Raw genomic sequence first — 14084 nt, 5'->3', positions numbered from 1 at the left:
TAAAATAAAACCAAAAAAGGACAAATACCAAAATGAAGAATACCTACAAAAAGTTTAAAGAGTTCTCAAATAAAAACAAAGTCACAATAGTAAAATTATACATAATGCAAATAATAATAATAATAAAAATCATAAAAATGCATTGGTTATCAAAATTATTCAAAAGGATGTCAACACATGGATGTAAGTAAACATAGAGCTGTCAAGGCAAAAAAGCAGCAGTACATCCCCTGGGTGAAAATTCTGACATTCTTGACAACAAGAGAATTTTTTGGGCATGGAAGAGGGAAGACAATTCCCTTGCCCTCAGATACATGGAAGGTTCCACCAAAACTGTATCAGGGAAATGTTCTGCATGGCAATGCACTTTACAACAGCTGATTTAAATTTACTCTTTCAAGTCACTAGATTAATTGGCAAGAATTAGCCTGAAAACATGGTAAGAACTGGGGTCACACAGGGTGTCTGGCCTCCAAGGGGATTTCACCCTATCCCAGACCATACCCTGACCTGATCCAGGAAAGTATGTAAAAGAAAAATAAAAACAAAAAAAGTCCACTTTGCATTAAAATATTTTAAAAATTGTGCAATGTAAAAATTCCTGATCCAGGAAAGTGACATTTAAAAACCTAGATAAACTGGTTTGGTGCTTGCTTGTAAAATTGTATGTAAAAATTGTGCAACAATACAAAACTACAACCAGACGGTACTAACAGCTTTAGTAGCAGTGGTCCATATAACGGGAAGCTCATAAGTAGAGGAGGTCTAATCTGGTGCATCTGCACATAGCTGTGGCACATCTGGAGTATGTGTATAATTGCACACAAAAGCTATGGCAAGTGACAACAGTTGCGTGGCCAATTCAAGCTGGCATTGCCACCAGTAAACATTAATGTCTGGCAGCACGGAAAAGATCAAAAGGCAATATAAAAGTTAAAGGGTTCCTGTATTTGGGGTTGTGAACATACAATGACTTTCCAATTTACTTTCTTAATGGTTGTGATCTCCAGATTCCTATGTCTAAGACTAGAGAAAGTATAAGAACATGTACTTACACCCTGGACAGGTGTGAAATTACATTTTCCAGAGCTAGGGACTTGTTACTTTTTGTGCTAATGCTAATGATTTTGATTACGCCACTCCAGTTCCAACGTGACAGAATGAGCATGTTCTGAAAACACCTTCATCACCCCACAGCACTGAGACAGTTAAAATTTTTGCCTTGGAATTACCAACCCTCTGCTTAGATTTTTAAAGCTATACATCTGTACAAACACACAGAGGTGGTTCAGGGATATGACTTCAAACACAGAAGGGTACTGAGGAAAAGCCAGGGTTCCTGGAAAGAGGTTTGATTTTTGAGACACCACATTCACTACAGACTGGCTTAGATGGTTCCCATCCAGTATTCACTTGGCCACATTCAGGCCACTACCACTGTTATTCTTTTGTACTCCTTAAGGAGAAAGCTCAGCTATTTAATTCAAGACTAGTTTCTGCTATAATGACCAGGCACCTAAGAACCAAGGGAGTTGTTTAATCACTGCACTAGGCATTTACCATAGTCCTAATTAACTTGGGAAAGTATGAAATTATTTTGAAGCACAAAAGGTAGGTCACCCAATCCATTGGAATTAACTTGGTTACTTATAACTAAGAACATGAATCAAATAACTTTTAAAAATAACCAGAAAAAAAAATAAAATGAGAGAAGCAAACCCAAGAGACTCTGGCTTTGTAGTTGACCTAGATTACAATAATTTAACTTATGAAAAGGCTAAACACTAAGAATTCTATCTAGCATTCCTCAGCAGGACAGATCTTAGGAAAGAATCTTATCTGCATGACATTGTGCAAGTCTTTACAGAATCCCTTCTTTAACAGAGCAGTTGCTAACACATCTCTGAATTATGGACTGGACAAAAATCATTTATTGCTTACAATAGCTCATACCAGGCACCACTGTTACAAGAACTAATGCACATTCAGGCAAAACTTTGTTCTACCAATTTTCAGCATTTTTTATTTTTTTCTTATTCATATAAATTTAAAACCAGTTTGGGATTAGAACACGCAACTAAAGTTGTATAGTGGTTTTATTTTTTACTTTATTTAAAACATAGTCCATTTCTGCTTAGAAGATGACTGGACTGAAATTTATATTGCAAGTAATGCTGAAAAATGTTTGCAAAAATGCAGTGCATAAAATACATTGAGGGGAATAAACCGTCTCTGATTCCAAAATTCTATATTAACTAAAACACATAGATTTACAGCAAGGTATCAGCAATTTGGTTGTTGATTCCCATCCTGATGACAATCTCTTCTCCATCTCCATTTACCAGTTATATTTTTACTGTTGCCCTAATGAATTTTTGTTTTTAATGGGCAATCATTGTCTTTACTCCTATACAAAACCATTATACACACCGTGCTTCAAAGAGGCTGCACAAGGAACAATGTAACTTATGTATACCTTTAAATAGAAGTTGTTTCAATCCAGTTTTCTCTTCCATTTGCTTTTACAGTTCAAGAGAAAGCAGAACAGCTGCAAATTATATTCTACTAAGCATAACCAAGTTGTATGTGGAAAGATACATTTCATAAATAGCAACCTTAAAACAATGAAGATACCTATCCGTGAGAGTTTATCACAGTGATCAGCTCGTTTACTAGTATTCAAGAAAAAGGTGCAGAATATAATCATCCACAGAGGCTGGGATTTTACAGTGGTGTTCTGTCAACATTTTGGATCAAACAGTTTGGAACAGCTTTTCAAATACATAGTGAAAGTTGTTCTCTGTGATGAAAGGCCAACAACCGCCTCAACAGTAACAAGGTTCCTGAGAAGTTTCTGAAAAAGTTAACCATAAATTTTGTTTGGTTGCTCAAGCTCAATCCAGCTTATTTAGTATTTGCATAGAGCAGGACTTCCACCCTGAACCTCTCACAGTTGTGCAGAACAGGTCAACTACAATCGTTAAAAAAAACTAATAACCCAAAAAAAGGAAAAAAAATAGTCCCCAAACTTTATACAACTCCTTGCAGATCTTCAATAGTGACCTTCTCAAGTGACTAATTTGACACCATCACTGGGGCCCTATCAACTAAATTAGTTACTACATGAAATAAATTAATAAAAACTAGGATATGACTCTTAGCACTCAAAGAATCACTTTGCATCTGTAAAGCTTTGTGGGAGCAATCTTAGAAAAAACAGATGCTAATACCCAACCTGAAGACAGTCTGTCCTTACATAAATTAAGTTCTACCTCAGAACTCTAATTCAGATTTCAGTTCTTAATATATGTGAAATGAAAACTCAAATCGCAAAAAGAGCTGTCTACTATTATTACTGGAGAGTTTCCAAGTTCTGTATTAATGGATCAGAGACAAAAATAAAACATTGCCTTGAGATATCAGATTTAACAAGGGTTCATTAAACCTCATTCATAGATAAAAAGACTTCTGGCTGACTGCTCACTGAAAGCCTACAGAAGAAAAATCATTTAAATTTTGCCCATCAGCAAGAAGTACACCTAATTCACTAACAAATGCAAATTGGAATCACTGGGAATAAACTAATTTTTCCTGAATGAAATTGCTGTTCACCATGGACAGTGGGTAAATAATAGGAACTAGAAGTGGCTTTTCTCTCTCAAGCCACTTTGGAAGGGGTTTTTTTGTTTCAAAACAATCCTCAAGTCTATTCAAAGCCCACATGAGTACCCACAACTCAACCGTGTGAAGTCGTCTCAGAGATAATAAGAAACAAAGCTTGCAAGCTGCACTGACAGAAACATAGTATATGTTCCTATCATTCCCAGCATATCATAACACCATTAACTAGAATAGTGAAATAAAGAACAAATATTTGAAAACCCATCAAGTCAGAGTTTCTTTCACAAAAGGTCATTATTCTCTTTCATGCTTGAAAGTGTCCATCTTGCAAGAGGTAAATTTCTTGGGAAATCTGGACAAACAGAACTGACATGCACTGAATTACATGACAAGGCTTTATCTGGGACTGTAGAGAACAAAAAGTTGCAGTAGAAAGGGAAATTTTAAACAATCAATCATGCCTTTTTCTTAAAAGCAACTTCTTTCCCGTTAGTTTCCATTACATTACAGTGTATCTGGTTTATCTGAACAACTTAGTAGATGTGAGAACTCATCTACTAATTTTTAATTATTCATTAAACTACTTTTTGTTGTTATTTGAGAATAATGTTAACACATCCAGATAAAAAGGAATGGCATTATTAAGAAGGCTGTCAACATATAAATGAAAGGGACCATAACATTAGTGAGAATAAAGGAAAAAGAAGAGGAAAAAAAATCCCTCAAAACACACAGTCCCTGTTGTTTTGGATTCCTTTCATACTATCTACTTTCTTCATATTTGGTTTCACCTGCTTTGCTGGAACAGTTATGTTCAGAGATGAATAACAGTTTTTCCAGGAGCCTTTTCTGAAAGAAATGTGTTTTAGGGTCAGAGTTACTGAAAAAAACTACCAAAAAATCAAAGTGAGAAAGTAAAAATCACAGAATTGTTGAGGCTGGAAGGGATTGTAATCCAGACTCAGCTATACATTAGTTTCCTAGTTTCCTTTTCCACTTCTGATCTGATAATATCTGATAGTGCTTTTCCCAATATGTTCCTGCAAGTAAAGGTCTAATTGCACAGAGCAGAAGTACTTCAGCCATTAGAAAAGAATCTGAAACCAGAATTTATAAGCATCAAGCCAGGGCAGGGGAAATAAATCAGTATCCCCTGAATCCACAGCCAAACACAAATGTATGATATTAATCTTCAAACCAGAAATTATTCCCTTTCTTCTGCAGACTTTCTATTTGCTTATTAGCCTAGTGCTTAAGGTCAACAAAATGTCCCCACTGCTCAGCATGAAATACAGCCTTGCATTTCACTCAATTGTAACATGGCACCATGTCACACAACAAAATTCTTCCTATTTCTGTGCCACCATATTGCATGACTGTGCTCATCTAATGAAAGTGCTAAATTACTGCCCCTCTGAATTTTTCTATACATCTGCAACTGTATCAGTAGAGCAGAGAGTCACTTTAGTATCTCACTGAAAAAACACTGAATTTGATCAGTGATCAATATATCTCTTCCTTCCCCCATGAATACTGAAAATATACAAGTATCAATATTTAGATTATTCCGTTTGAAACTACAGTTAGGCTATTGATATATTACAAGAAGATATCAGCAAGGTACTGTATGAATGTGTGATTTTCTGTTCCACTGATACAGCCAGTTGAGCATAGTAAAAACACAAATTGCTAATATATATATTAGAAAGCTTTTTAGACTGATAGCAAAGTATCATGGCAACAGCAAAGGAGAACACTAAAGTGGCCTTGTGTCAAGCACTATTCCCTCTAGTCATACCCTCCGGATTTTCTGGTTTCTCGGTATCTTTTAATACAAATTGAAGCACCTATGTAACCTCAGTTTAGTCCCCAGAGTGGAAACACTAATAAATCTCTGCCATAAAACACAACAAAGGTACAGAGAATACACATGTCACCTGGAATACACACACCACATTGTCACCGAGATATTCTACAGAAATATTTGGCTCAGCAGTTAAATAACATGCAAGTTTGAATGTAAAATATGCAAAATTCTGGTATGTGGGAAATCAAATCCAGTTAGTATATCTGTGTTTCTATAGGTGCCTATTTATGTCAAAGAGAAACCATAGCCTTTGCCTCTCCCTGACTGAATAGATCATTGCCTTCTTTTGGGCATTAAAGTGCTATTGACATAAGGATGACACAGTACTGAGTAACAAGGAAAAAAATAAACAAGGACGTCAGACCATCACTTCTACTTGGAAATTCAAGGGCAGAATTTCCTCACATAACCATTCTATATGAAACACCAAGGTGCAATCCACAAACGGTATTTAGAAGAACTAGAGATACTGACAGCAGTCCCTGGAGTTTAGTTTAAGATCTGTTTACTGCAAAAAGTAAAATTCCACTTCAAATCAAAGTTTATAAAAAGGATAAGAGGTACCTAACCTAGCACAGTGGAAATATTGTGAGAAGGGAAGGCTTTAAGTTCTTCTCAATAGCTGCATTTGGGCAGTATAAATCTTCCCTGGCTGCCCAGGATGCACTCCAGCACAGTCCCCAGCCCTGGCCCTTAAATCTGAACACTGTCAGTGTGCTGGTTTTGTGATCCTCCAATCTGTGAATCTGCAGAACATGCCATGGCATTCACCCTTAAAGAGAATTTGGTACCTAGCATAAAGTCAGTCCCCTTCCACTTTTACAACAGTGGCCTAAAATGTTTGGTTTTTTCAGTGCCAGAAGAAGTCCAGCAAGCAATCCTCTCCATTTATATACAACAACCCTTACAACTACTTGATTCCTTTGTCTAATGCTGGTCCTTTACAATAATATTTGACAGGTTCCAAAAGCATGTCAAGCAAGGCAACTAACTGCACTTACACCTCTCTCCCGTGTTCTTCCTTTCACTGCCAATTCCAACTTGTAGTAATCTGAACGTCAAAAGCTTTACGGAATGCTCTCCTCAGCTAGCCCTTCACACTTCCATCTGTAATGCAGGTGGGTGACAACAAACCATTAAAATAAATATTCAAAACATTTATTTTGGATACTATGTGAAGTGTGAATTTCTGCTGTGTGAATTTCTCTTAGTGGGAACAACAGGAGATATTCTGCATAGCATTTTAAAAAAAAAACCAAAAAACAAAAAAAACCAAAACACGTTTCAGTGACTTTGGAGCTTACATACCAGAAACTTACAGTGAAAGACTCCTGTACGCCTACTTTCACAGTGATTTTACATGACTAAAATCTTTTGTGTAATCTTTGATGGTTGCATTCCTAATATCCGTGATGCCAAAGGGGTTTTTGTTCTGATTTTCACATTTTGTAGATTTCAGGAACACAGTAGTTGTAGATTTTTAGAGGATTAATATTTCTAACAGTTTAATGCCTTTCTATCACTACCCCTGTCCCAGAACAGGGAGCTCAAATGCCTTTAGTTAATTAATCTTGTTTAGACTCCTTTCCAAGGTAAAGAGCTGAAGGATATCAGAAGGCCTACAGAATGAAACATAAACATAGGTCAGAGTGACCCAAAAGCCAGAACTGGATGAACTCCAAGAGACTTTTGTGTGCCTGAGGAAGAAGAGTTGATGAAGACAGAGGGTCTTGACGACCCCAGACCCAATTCCAGGGGTTGGTCCAGGGGTGGGACTGGGGCTGGACTGAGAAATGTGTAAAGCAATGATTGGAGGGATCTTATTATAAAAGCCATAGAAACAAGAACTGGATGTCATCATGTATTCCTGTGGGCTGTAGGCCCTGTGATATTAAAGGACCTTTACTTTTTATCTTACCCTACACTAACGTGGCTCGAAGTCCTGTATTTGGGGGAAGGGGTCATTCACGGCATCATCCGTGAGAATGGTGCAACTGTGCAGCAAGTCTCAAAGAACCAGGTCAGAATCACAGCTGATCCACTTTCATACAAACCTGCTCACACTTAAGAGCATCTACTATCTATCTGCACTACATAAAGATACATTTAATCTCCTCCAGATGGAATAACACAGTCTAATGTACAATCCTATGCTGCCTTGAGGACACATTTTAGCAGATCCAGGGATATAAACACATTGCTGAGATCAGCTGCTAGAAAACTCCCCAAAGGCTTTAGCTATTCATCAGGCCCAGGTTAGCTACAAAATTTTCAAGTGTTGCAACAGCATCTGTGACCTTTGGGTTACAAGATAAAGACATGTCTGCTTGATTTGCCTTCCAGGCAAGGCTCAGAATCAAGCGAGGCCTGAGTTTTAACTGTCCTGATTACAAGGTTTTGGCCCTCTGGTCCCTTGAAATATTTAAGACAATAGAATTTTGCTTTGTTCTTAGGATGTAAAGTTTTAGCCTGATTTTACCATACATGCATTTCATGGTGCTTTTAGACAGAAAATATTTTTACATCAAGATTTCACTTAGTGAAATTAAGACTATACTCCCTTTTCTCTTTTGGACCCAAACAGAAACTGAATGAGTTTTTCTAATTAAAAATAAATAAAAACACAAACAAACAAACCCTACAAAAAACCAAAAGCGTATATAAATACAATGTTTTGGCTTGGGTTTTCCATGGTTTGAAGCTTTGAGGGGTTTTTGATGTTTTGGGTCTGGGTTGGCTTTTGGGGGAGTTGGGTTTTTTTGTTTGTTTTGGGTTTTTTTTGGCTCCTCACATATCAAGACAACATGAGAAGGTATTTGCTCATAAGTGTAGGAAAATATAGTACTTATATTCTTAGCGTGGGAGCAATGACTCACAGATGTATGTCATAGCTTTCAAACAAACTGTGTGCATGCAGATGCTGAATCTAACATTCAAGAATGTAAAAAAAGCAACTTGCAAGAAATTACTGCATATGAGGAGGGACCCATTGGTTCAGTACTGCTAATTCTTGACTCTTCCCCTTCCCCACTGTAGATACAAGAGAGGCAGGAAAGAGGTATGTAGGGTTAGAAATATAGATCTGGATGTCATCAGTTAATCCTGTACATGGGCAGAAGTCTGCTTTCATAAAACAGGTAACAGTCCACTGAAATACTACTCCCTCTTTTCTATTCCTGAGCTCACCCTTCTGTGTGCTCTGACACTATGGGTGTATTCCACCCAGGCAACCATCTTCAGTGGTAAGAATACATCTAGCACACAGCAGTTTCAGAGTGGATACCACGTTCATTAGAACAAAAACATTACATACAAGAAAGAAAATAACTAATCTATGCACCACTTAGAAGTAAAGGATGGTCAAGGAGTAGATCTAAATAAATTAATCCGTACTAAGGATAATGGACATGCAAAAAGGACCAATAGGTTTGTTCCAAAATGGTTTCAACTGAAGACCATCTACAGCACCACAAACCCTATAGTACACAATTTACACCCAAACATCTGAGAACTGTCCACCATCATCTTGCTTCACACAAATAATACAGGTATTGGAAGTCACTTTTTTATAGCAGTGCTGGCAAGTCATATAACCACCAACCCTATGACAGGGCAAGAAAATTTGACATCACCTCCAATCCACAACAGTAGCCCCTGGCAGCCAAGCTTTCCAACACACATACAGGAGAATGCTAAACCATTTCCAGAAACAAAGTTTTCACTAAGTATACAAAACAATGATTCTCCTTATGCTCTAGTCCAGGGACATTTTGGTGCTTAAACAAATCAAGCTTTATCATTAGCATTTTACAAAGAGAAAATACAGCTAACAAGTTACAAAGTACCTATGCACACACAATACAAAATTACAAGCCTGCACAGCCCACTCCATGACCACTAAAGCTCAGTAACAAACAGAAACTTCCAAATGTACACAAGTTGTTTCTCTATGCACTACCCTGGAGTAAACTGATTGTCCTCTTTCAGTTTGCTCAAACTGGGACCACCAGTGTACTGACTCTTAATATAAACTAATGTCCGTCCCATTTAATCCAGGGAAACACAAATGGAGTAGAAACATAAACAACCTACATCTGCCACCAGGAAGAAGGGAATCAAATACTGTCCTAAAATGAAGATTTCCAAGGCAACAGCTAATTTATTTGCTAACCTCAGCATTCAGTCATGCAGCCTCTGCTGCAAGCACTGACGTGTGTGAAACACTAACCTTCATCACTTCAACTTGCAGGTCTTCGTTGAGCGAAGGAGTCACTTTGACGGCATTTAGCATCTGATTAAGCAACTGTTTCTCATCTGAGTCTGTTTCCACGGATACAAACCTCTCATCAGTCAGCAGCTTCTGCAGAGAGAAAATGGCAATGTACAGGTTGAGACAAAACTACCTCTGCTCAATTCTTCTGTAAACTATTGCAACTAAGCTATTAGAGCTTGGTACTACAGTGGCTAGGTTTTCTGTGTAAAAATTTCAAATGGAACCAATAATATAAAATGCAAAAATACAAAAAAACTAGGAGATGTGTCATGAAGCAGAGGAGAGGCAGTCAACATATTCTGAATCAGCTGCCATTCCAGTATCATCTTTCCTAATCCTTTCCTTCACCAGTATTCAGAAGAAAGCAGACATCAGTAACTGATAAATCACTGCAAGTAATGCTCTCAGCAAAACATCTCAACATTTTAAGTGGGGAGAGAATAGAACCTTTGCAGCCCCCCAAACCCAACAAGTCCCACTCATGCTAGTATCCTGACATCAAACTAGTGCTATCAGATCCCCTGGCCAGCAGGAGACAGTCACCTATAGTCCCAATCACTCCAATAGGTTACAGAGCAAAGCCCTGTGAAGGTGTCACTCCTGATCATGGATGTGTTTTCCGTCATTCAGAAATTGATAATAATAGATATAATCAAGTCCTCAGAAGGAAGAGTACTGTGAGCAAGTGACTAACATACACAGAAGTGTGTTCAGTACAGATTAACTGACCTTCAGACTGACTATTTTAGACTGGTCAGATTTGCTTTGCCTGGAAAAAGGCAGTATCTGAGTAACTATCTCCCACACAGTCAGTGGCACTATTTTCTTGGAATTCTACTAGAAACACCTCTGCTATTTAGTCTATGTCACTTTCAGGCATGCTGCAATAGACATACCCACTCAAATTTTTTGTCCTGCTCCCATTTTCTTAGAAATTGCCATGACAAAGTAAAACTACCTTGTCTTAGATCCCAAGAACACAACCTTACTCTGTCCCAGTGCAGACTTTGAGCAGCCCACTTCACCTCCTACATTCTGCATCAATTTTGTACTGATGCTCCCTCTCAGCTTCAACTCTACAGCACATTTCACAGGTCAATTCCTTCTTATTTTCTATGCTTGTACTGGTTTTGGCTGGAATAGAGTTAGTGTTCTCATAGGAGCTCAAAAATTGCTATGTTTTGGACAAGTGACCAAAACAACATTGGTAACACACCCATGTTTTGCTATTGCTGAGCAGAGCTAACACAGCATCAAAGCCTTCTGTTTCTCAGAATGGCTGCCCAGTAAGTAGGCTGAAGGTGCAGAAGAGTTTGGTAGAGGACACAGCTGGGCCAGCTGACCCCAGAGGGACCAAATGGATATCCCATACCATATGACATTGTGCAGAGCAACAACAGCTGGGGAAAGAAGGAGGAAGTGGAAAGGACGGAGTTATGGCATTTGTCTTCCAAAGTAACTGTGATGTGTAATGGAGTCCTGCATGCCAGGAGATGGCTGAACATCTGCTGGCCCATGGGAAGTGGCGAATGAATTCCATATATTCTTTTGTTTGTGCATACAGCTTTGCTTTACCTATTAAACTCCATCTTAGCCCACCAGTTCTCTCACTTTTAGCCTTTCAGTTCTCTCTCCCATTCCCCTGAGAGGGAGGGAGTGGATAGGGCAACAATAATGTTCTTTAAAACAACAGTGTTTTAAAGAATTTCCCACATATCAGTGAATCCAGTGTTTTAGCACTGTACAGCCTGATGAGATTTAACTCAAACTGCAATGAAAATAATGGGGGTTTCTATATGAATGAGAATGTTTAGTTCAGTATGGTAGATATGGAGCTATTGGAGAGAGTCCAGGGAAGGGCTGCTAAGATGACAAGGAACTGGAGTATCTCTCTTATGAGGAAAGGTTGAGAGCTCTGACTGTTTCGCCTGGTGAAGAGAAGGCTCAGAAAGGATGTCATCACCATATAAAAAATATTTGAAGTGAAGTTGCAAAGCGAACAGAACAGGCTCTAATTTCAGTGGTGCCCAGTGACAGGACAAGAAGCTATGGGCACAAACTGAAAGGCACAAACTGAAACACAGACTGTTTCCTCTGAACATCAGAAACAATATACTGTAAGGGTGACCAAGCTCAGGTCGCCCAGGGAGGTTGTGGAGTCTCTACGCCTGGAGACATTCAAAAGTCATCTGGACACAAACTTGGGCCACAGCTCTACGTGACCCTATTTGAATAGGGGAATTTGACCAGATGACTTCCAGAGGTCCCTGCTCACTTCCACCATCCTGTGACCTACTTTGGGTAAATTTAAGTTGTACTTCACCTCATTTTTGTTTTTTATCCTACTTTTTAACATATCACACCAGCATCAGTTGCGTGGTTTGCTTTTTTGCCCTTCATAAAACTTCATATATCATAAAAGCAGAGGAAGGACTGCATTGTTGCCAGGCTTACCTTTTTAGGCTTCTAGATAGGACGTAGCACTCTTATTTAACTGTTACCATACTGCAAATTTGCAACTTGCAATTCCAGTTCTTACAGAACTCAAGTGTTATGTGTAGCAAGTTAGAGGGGTAAAAAGATAAAATTTATCCTCACTGAGTGCTCCCAAGGAACTTACACACAGTAGAGAGTGGGTTACTCATAATTCTTCCACTGTCCTTGGCTGATCATCACTCTGTAATGCTCTTCTAACAGTACCAGTACAAGAACAAACATAACTATGTTCAAGTCCTACCATTCTATGGTTGCTTTCACTTTAAAAGCAATCTCCATTCCCAGCTTTTCGTATAGCTGAAACACAGGGCTCAGGATGTGAGAGTGGGACCAGAGTACTATGCTGCAAGATGTCTTCTCTAAGAGTCAATAATTACAGAAACCCTTCAAAAACCACCTTTTTTTCCTTAGCCAGAGCCTTCTACAATCATGTTGTGCCTCCATATGGGGCACTCTCTAAGCAAATATCCAACACCTTATATGCTGCATTAAATGAATTTGAATGATCCACTTACACCCTTATACTCCCAAAAAAACTTCATGCTTGCCCTTTAAGGGAGGAATTGCTTTTTGAAAAATGGTGGCATGAATTTTATGCCCCAGCAGTGTACCAGACTTTTCCACAACTAGCATCCTCCTAGTAAGAGGAATTTACTGACAAATACTCAGCTGTCCAATTAAAAGAAAGGTAAACTGCTTTAGTTTTCGTACTGTCAAACCCAATAGAGTATTTTTTGTTGCTTGTGCTGCATTGCTGTTTTCTTACACAATTTCACAGACTTTCAAATCAGATGCTATTCCTACTGTTTTCAGTGTACAAAAACCCCTGGAAAGTGATCTCACATAAAGAATGCAGCTCCCAGAATCTGTATTAACTGCTCTATCTTCTAAGCACTGCAGTCCTCACTTCTAATCAAAGAAAACAGCAAGTCTTGGCTCAGTTTAGTTTCTAGGATGCTTAGCAGTGGCAGGTGCTTACTGAGACTAGGACAGGGCCACACAAGGAAGAGTATACCTACAATTCAATGTTGAAATCCAGGAACTCCCACCTATCTTCAAAACATTTTTGAGCTTCTACAGAATCACCAGCCTTTACTTGTGTCCTAACCTCTGAACATTGTTACAAAACCATGAATATTATTGTTAGGACCACATTAGGATAGACACTTTTTCTGTACTGTTTTCCATAAGAAAAGCCTAGCTTTCCATGACACCCACTGCCAGCCAACACATCTCCACTCTAAAGCCGTACCTGCATCCCTACTAGAGCCTGTTGGGCCAGCTTCATGCTCTTGGATTCCAGTGCCAGTTGAAGAGGCAGAAGACACTTCTCCCTGAGGAAAAACAAATAAATAATTTAAAAAACAGTAAGAGGTAACAATGGAACTTCCAATTGGTATTCAAGTAACATTCTACAAAGGCTGTTATCACTTTCAGTAACATCACACTTGCATACAGTATTTGAAGATAATTTCACAACTCTGTGAAGCACTTTCACCCTCTAAAGAAAGCTGGCATATTTCTTCACACACTGTTAAGAATGGTCTTTTAATTGAAATTTCACAAAACACAACTGTTACCCCTCTGTGTGCATGCATGAATGCTCAAAGCATAAAGAAGGGATTCATTCACAACTCACCAGTGGTCTTTCAACTCAGTGTGTTGTGCATTACACTTCAGTCATGTAGCTTCTGTTTAATATTCAAGTTTCCAGAAGAGGGGTTTCATAATCCACTTTCTATTAGTTGAGTTCTACAGTACGGTGTGCCCTATTGTGTTAGATCCCTTCAACTATAAATGGTGTAGACAAAAGCAAATGGACACTAT

The 14084-nt window shown here is 38.5% G+C and overlaps 1 protein-coding gene across 4 annotated transcripts in view; it reads right to left on the bottom strand.

The window, feature by feature from the left end:
• The window catches only part of ARFGEF3 (ARFGEF family member 3), a 93743-nt gene that overhangs the window by 64408 nt on the left and 15251 nt on the right, over positions 1 to 14084 (bottom strand). For all 4 annotated transcript variants that reach the window (XM_071549164.1, XM_071549167.1, XM_071549165.1 and 1 more), the window contains exons 3-4: positions 13510 to 13591; positions 9717 to 9848 (exon numbers count right to left, since the gene is read on the bottom strand). In XM_071549164.1, the coding sequence (XP_071405265.1) occupies positions 9717 to 9848; positions 13510 to 13591 (214 nt within the window). The remainder of the gene's footprint in view (positions 1 to 9716; positions 9849 to 13509; positions 13592 to 14084) is intronic.

The sequence above is a fragment of the Pithys albifrons genome, chromosome 2, assembly GCF_047495875.1.
Source record: "Pithys albifrons albifrons isolate INPA30051 chromosome 2, PitAlb_v1, whole genome shotgun sequence".
Lineage (NCBI taxonomy): Eukaryota > Metazoa > Chordata > Aves > Passeriformes > Thamnophilidae > Pithys > Pithys albifrons.
Note: the sequence above shows the minus strand (reverse complement) of the source record. Positions and strands in the feature narration are given on the sequence as shown.